The sequence below is a fragment of the Chiloscyllium plagiosum genome, chromosome 10 (assembly GCF_004010195.1).
Source record: "Chiloscyllium plagiosum isolate BGI_BamShark_2017 chromosome 10, ASM401019v2, whole genome shotgun sequence".
NCBI lineage: Eukaryota > Metazoa > Chordata > Chondrichthyes > Orectolobiformes > Hemiscylliidae > Chiloscyllium > Chiloscyllium plagiosum.
The window spans coordinates 86273802-86279801 of record NC_057719.1 but is presented as its reverse complement, the minus strand read 5'-3'; the positions used below and the strand labels follow the sequence as shown (position 1 = coordinate 86279801).

The following is a 6000-nucleotide window of genomic DNA, read 5'->3' as shown; positions in this document are numbered from 1 at the left end:
TCTTTTCTGAACCCTTTCAAGTTTCACAACATCTTTCCGATAGGAAGGAGACCAGAATTGCATGCAATATTCCAACAGTGGCCTAACTAATGTCCTGTACAGTCACAACATAACCTCCCAACTCCTGTACTCACTACTCTGACCAATAAATGAAAGCATATCAAATGCCGCCTTAACTATCCTATCTACCTGCAAGTCCACTTTCAAGGAGCTATGAACCTGCACTCCAAGGTCTCTTGTTCAGCAACACTCCCTCGGACCTTACCATTAAGTGTATAAGTCCTGCTAAGATTTGCTTTCCAAAAATGCAGCACCTCACATTTATCTGAATTAAATTCCATCTGCCACTTCTCTGCCCAGTGGCCCATCTGATCAAGATCCTGTTGTAATCTGTGGTAACCTTCTTCGCTGTCCACTACACCTCCAATTTTGGTGTCATCTGCAAACTTATCACCTGTACCTCCTTTGCTCGCATTCAAATCATTTATATAAAATGACAAAACGTACAGGGCTCAGCACCGATCCTTGTGGCACTCCACTGGTCACAGGCCTCCGGTCTGAAAAACGACCGCCCACCATCACCCTCTGTCTTCCAGCTTTGAGCCAGTTCTGTATCCAAATAGCTAGTTCTCCCTGTATTCCATGAGATCTAACCTTGCTAACCAGTCTCCCTTGGGGAACCTTGTTGAATGCCTTACTAAAGCCCAGATAGATCATATCTACTGTTCTGCCCTCATCAATCCTCTTTGATACTTGTTCAAAAACTCACTCAAGTTTGTGAGACATGATTTCACACGAACAAAGCCATGTTGACTATCCCTAATCAGTCCTTGCCTTTCCAAATACATGTACATCCTGTCCCTCAGGAATTCCCTCCAACAACTTGCCCACCACCAACCCCCACCCTCCTTTCACTTATCTCTCCACCCTTCAGGCTCTCTGCCTGTATTCCTGATGAAGGGCTTTTGCCTGAAATGTCGATTTTACTGCTCCTCGGATGCTGCTGGAACTGCTGTGCTTTTCCAGCACCACTCTAATCAGTGGCACCACGTTAGCCAACCTCCAGTCTTCCGGCACCTCACCTGAGAGTATCGATAATACAAATATCTCAGCAAGGGGCCCAGCAATCACTTCTCTAGCTTCCCACAGATTTCTAGGGTACACCTGATCAGGTTCTGGGGATTTATCCACCTTAATGAGTTTTCAAGACATCCGTACTTCCTCTTCAGTCATATAGACATTTTTCAGTGTGTCACTATTTATTTCCCTCCATTCTATATCTTCCATATCCTTTTTGAAAGTTCTTGCCTAATACTGTCTCACTGTGTCAGGGACCCGTGTTCAATTCAGCTGTCCGGTGACGTCTGTGTGGAGATTGCACATTCTCCCTGTGTCTGTGTGGAGTTTTCTCCCACAGTCCAGTGATGTGCAAGTTAGGTGGATTGGCCATGCTGTGTTTGTAGTGTCCAAGGCTGTGCAGGCGAGATGGATTTACAGGGTACAGGGATAGGGTAGTGGGGTGGACCTTGGTAGGATGCTCTTGGGAGGGTTGGAGTGGAGTTAATGGACCAAATGGCCTGCTTCCACACGAGGGATTTTATGATTCTATTCTGACCTTCCACCTGGCAAAGTGTTTAACTGAATTCTTTGCATTCCTCTTTTTAGTGAAAAACAAACATGTTGCAAATTAAAAGATTAATTTAATGTGAAAATACTGTAATTGAATGAAGTTGTTGGTATTAATTTGAAGGATTAGCAGGTATACTAAAATAGAATATGATGAAATTTTATTCAGATATATTAACTACTTCACTTTGAAAACAATTAGTATATTTGGTAATGAAGCTCAGAATAGTAATTTTCTATTTTGTGCATATAGAAACATAACAGGAAGCCGACAGGAAGGCAAAAGAAAACGTGACATGGAGACCCAGGAGGTAAGGAACAAGTAGGTGGTGTTTGGAAAACAGTCCAAATACTAGAAAGCAGGAACGATGGTAAAAGTCTGTTTCTTACAGACATATGTACTGTAAAAATCTGTTTTGAATCATCTGCTGCTTTTGTCTATCCCAGTGTGGCAGTCAAGAAAAGTTGGGGGCAAACGCATTCAGGAGGTGCAGAACAGACCGTCAGAAGGAGGAAGCAAAAGACTGTCTCAAATTTTGAGAGATTTGGCAGTAATGCAATTAGATTTTCTAAGATTGGAGAAAATGGCTTATAGAAAACTTTTGACTGGACAATCAAGGATTCAAGGAATCTAAAATTCTTCAATGTTAACAATACAAAAGGCTTTTATCCACTTCCTTCTGTATGAATCGTGCATGAATGGTTAACATTTTCAATGAATTTTCATTATTAGTAAGCAAATTCTACCTCTTTTGCCCCACTTGTTGATTGTTGATGTTGCAAAAAGATTTCAACCTTCAAATAGACTTCTGGAGCTCTCGGATTTACGTGAACTGACTTTGGATATTTATTTGCTGATAGGGTATCTCCTCTAACACACTGGAACGAAAGGTTACTATCTCCTTCAAAATAATGAACCTATCGTGCTATGATCCGAGAATTAGAGAAAGAAAGCAATAAGCATTTCAGCGACAGTTATGTTTATTTATGTTATGCCTTTAAGGTAATGAAATACTTCAGGTGTTTGATAAGGCAAAGTATTAGACAAAGCTACAGAAGGAGATATAAATTTTTAAAAATCAACAATGCGGTTTGCCTAGTTCAGTTAGAATTCATTGTCTCTAATTGCTCTTGAGAAAGTGGAGGTGAGCTGCCTTCTTAAACTACTGCAATCCATTTGCTTTGATATACGCACAATGCCAATAGGGATGGAGTTCCACGATTTTGACCCAGCTGTACTGAAGGAATGGTGATATGCAAGTTTTGGTGTTCCTGCATATCTGCAACCCTTGTTCATCTTTCTGGTGGTAATCATGGTTTTGGAAGGAAGTATGTCAGAAGTCTTTGTGAATTTCTGCAGAGTTGTAGACAGTACACACTGCTGCAACTGAGTGTTGGTTGTGAATGTGGTGCTGGATGGTATCAAGCTTCTTGAGCATTGTTGGAACTGCTGTCATCCAGACAAGTGGGGAGTATTTCATTATACTCACAATTTGTGCCTTGTAGATGGTGGACAGGTTTTGGGAGTTGGTAAGTTGCAGAATCATAGCTTCTGACCTGCTGTTGTAGCCACTGTGTTTCTATGGCTAGTCCAGTTTAGATTCTAGTCAATGATAACCCCCAGAATGTTGATATTGCAGAATTCAGTGATGGTGATGCTTCTGTATGTCAAGAGGTGATGGTTAATTTGTTTCTTGGTCGAGATGTTCCATGCTTGGCACATGTGTGATGTGAATATTACTTATCACTTGTCAGCCCTAGCTTGGATTTGAGCAGGTCTTCCTGCATTTGGACATGGACATAGTATCTAATGAGTTGTGAATGGTGCTAAATATTGTGCAGTCAACGGCGAACATCTCCACTCCTGTCCTTCTGATGAAGCAATGCAAGATGGTTGGGCATAGGACGCTACTCTGAGGAACTGCTGGAGAAATGTCCTTGAGGTGGGTTGACTGATCTCCAACAATCACAGTGTCTTCCTTTGTACCAGGTATGACTCTAATCAGCAGAGAGTTTTTCCCTGATTCCCATTTATTCCAGTTTTGCTAGAGCTGCTTGATTCCACACTTGCTCAAATGTGACCTTCATGTCAAGGACATTAGCTCTCAGCCCACCTCTGGAATTCAGCTTTTTTGTTCATGTTTCATTTAAGAATGTAATGAGATCAGGAGCTGAGTAACCCTGGTGGAACCTAAACTGAGGGTCAGTGAACAAGTTATTGAAAAGCAGGTTTAATAACATTGTTGATGACTCCTTCCAAGCCTTTACTGATGATTGAGAGGAGATTGCTGAGGCGGTAATTGGCCGGGTTAGATTTGTCCTGCTTTTTGTGTACAAGGCACACCTGAGCAATTTTCCACATAGTCATCTCAATGCCAGTGTGGCAGCTGTACTGGGACAGCTTGACTAATTCAAGGATCATGAGGTGCTGTGGGCCATTAGTAGCAGCAGAAAGAAGAATTTTCAGCACATTTGTTGGAATGTTCATAGGGCTCTGGCCTTTGCAATACCCAATGCCTTCAGCTACTTCTTGATACTATGTGCAGTAAATTTAATTGACTGAAGACCTTCATCTGTGACGTTGAGGACTTCTTGAGGATGATGTGCATCATTCAGTTGGCTCTCCCGGATGAAGATATTTGTGGAGCTGCCTCCACCAAAATTCACAACTGGATGTAACTAGACTACAGAGCTTAGATCTGATATATAATTGATGAATCAGTTAGCTTTATTTATGACTTATTGTTTATGTTTTTGGCATGCTGGTAGTCCTGTTTTATAGCTTCACCAAGCTGAAAACTCATTGCATGTTGTTGCTGCTGGTATGCCTTCTTGCAGTTCTTGTTGAACCAGGTTGGCTTGATGATTATGTTCAAATTGGGATTATGCAAGGCAATGAAGTTGCAGATTGTCTTCTTTCTGCTGCTACTAATGGCCCACAGCACCTCATGATCCTTGAACCGAGCACTTGTTCAGGCAAACTAAGAGGATTCTATTGCACTCTTTACTTGTACCTTTTAGATGGTCTATAGGCTTTGTGGAGTCAGGACTAGAATTCTGTAGAATTCCTCATCTCTGATCTATTGTTGTAGTCATGCTATATTTTTGTTTGATCCAGTTCAGTTTCTGGTCAATGGTAACCCCTAAGACAGGGATTCCCAAATGATAGATTGTGAATCCACTAGGTGTCATGAGTAAAATTTGCACTCTCAGACTTCAAGGTAGCAATGGCTTATGTGGAATAGCAACCAAATGCTGAGAGCTGCATAAATCTTTGGCCTTTTTATAAGTGGCCTAACTTACTGAGCGCAGAGTTCTGAACACTGTGTGGAAACACTGTGAAAATCAAACAAAATAGTAAATGCTGGAGAAAATCAGCAGCTCCAGCACCGTCTATGGAGAGAAATAAAGTCCATGTTTTGAGTCCACTTGAATCTACTACAACAGGGTTGTAGTAGAAATTTATTTGAGATGAAATGTTGCAGAGGATTTCTCCCCAGTGTGGCTTTCCTAGAATTGGTGTGAAACCCTAAAAGTTAGAGCTACTTGGAAAAATAGTTCCTTTTTTTTTTAAAGCGTTCGATTTTTCCTCTTTCTGCTTTCTTTTCCTGCCCACCAACTAGTGCTGGAATACAGTTCGATCAAGTGGCAACATGTGATGAACGAAACATGTCACTTGAATCCTTCCCTCTCCGTTGATGCTGCCAGACCTTCCAGCACAGTTTGTTTTTGTTTCAGATTTCATAGGTTGTTTGCACATATATAACATTTGCCATGGAGGTCATTAATTAATGATAAAAATCAGGAATATTGCCTGATTTTCTACCTTTCCCTAACTCATAATGCTGAAGCCGTATATTGTAATCCTCTTGCTATTGTACACTGAGACTTAACACAATGGCCTGCCTGCTTTGTAAAAGTAGTGTATGGAACAAGTGGAGAAGCCCCAGCTAAAATTTCACATGGTGGGTAAATCAGCGGTGTTTTCCATTTTATTTCACTGTCCAGCAAGGACTTCTCTCTAGATACCAGGCACCACACTGTATTACTAAACTATACAAACCAAGCAGGCTGCTGGATCTCAGTAATCTTTTCTGAAAAACTGAATGATATTAGGTGAAGGCAGAGTTTAAATTTGTAGTGAATCCATGTCAATTGACGAGCTTACTGACAGTCACTTTCAAAACTTAAGCATGGATAAGGTATAAGAAGGAAGTGACCATGCCCAATGAAAGGAAATACATTAAGGACAACAGAGACATTTAAGAGACAAAACTTTATTTGAAATAAAATGTGAAGGTTTGAATGTTGATTGTCATTCAGACTCAATTTAGTCCCAATATGCAAAATTCTGACTCAAGGCTATGCTTCCCT

At 41.0% G+C, this 6000-nt stretch overlaps 1 protein-coding gene across 3 annotated transcripts in view; it reads left to right on the top strand.

Moving 5' to 3' along the window:
* Positions 1 to 6000, top strand: part of LOC122553854 (neutral alpha-glucosidase C-like) — a 110657-nt gene that overhangs the window by 35343 nt on the left and 69314 nt on the right. For all 3 annotated transcript variants that reach the window (XM_043698273.1, XM_043698272.1, XM_043698274.1), the window contains one exon: positions 1880 to 1937. In XM_043698273.1, the coding sequence (XP_043554208.1) occupies positions 1880 to 1937 (58 nt within the window). The remainder of the gene's footprint in view (positions 1 to 1879; positions 1938 to 6000) is intronic.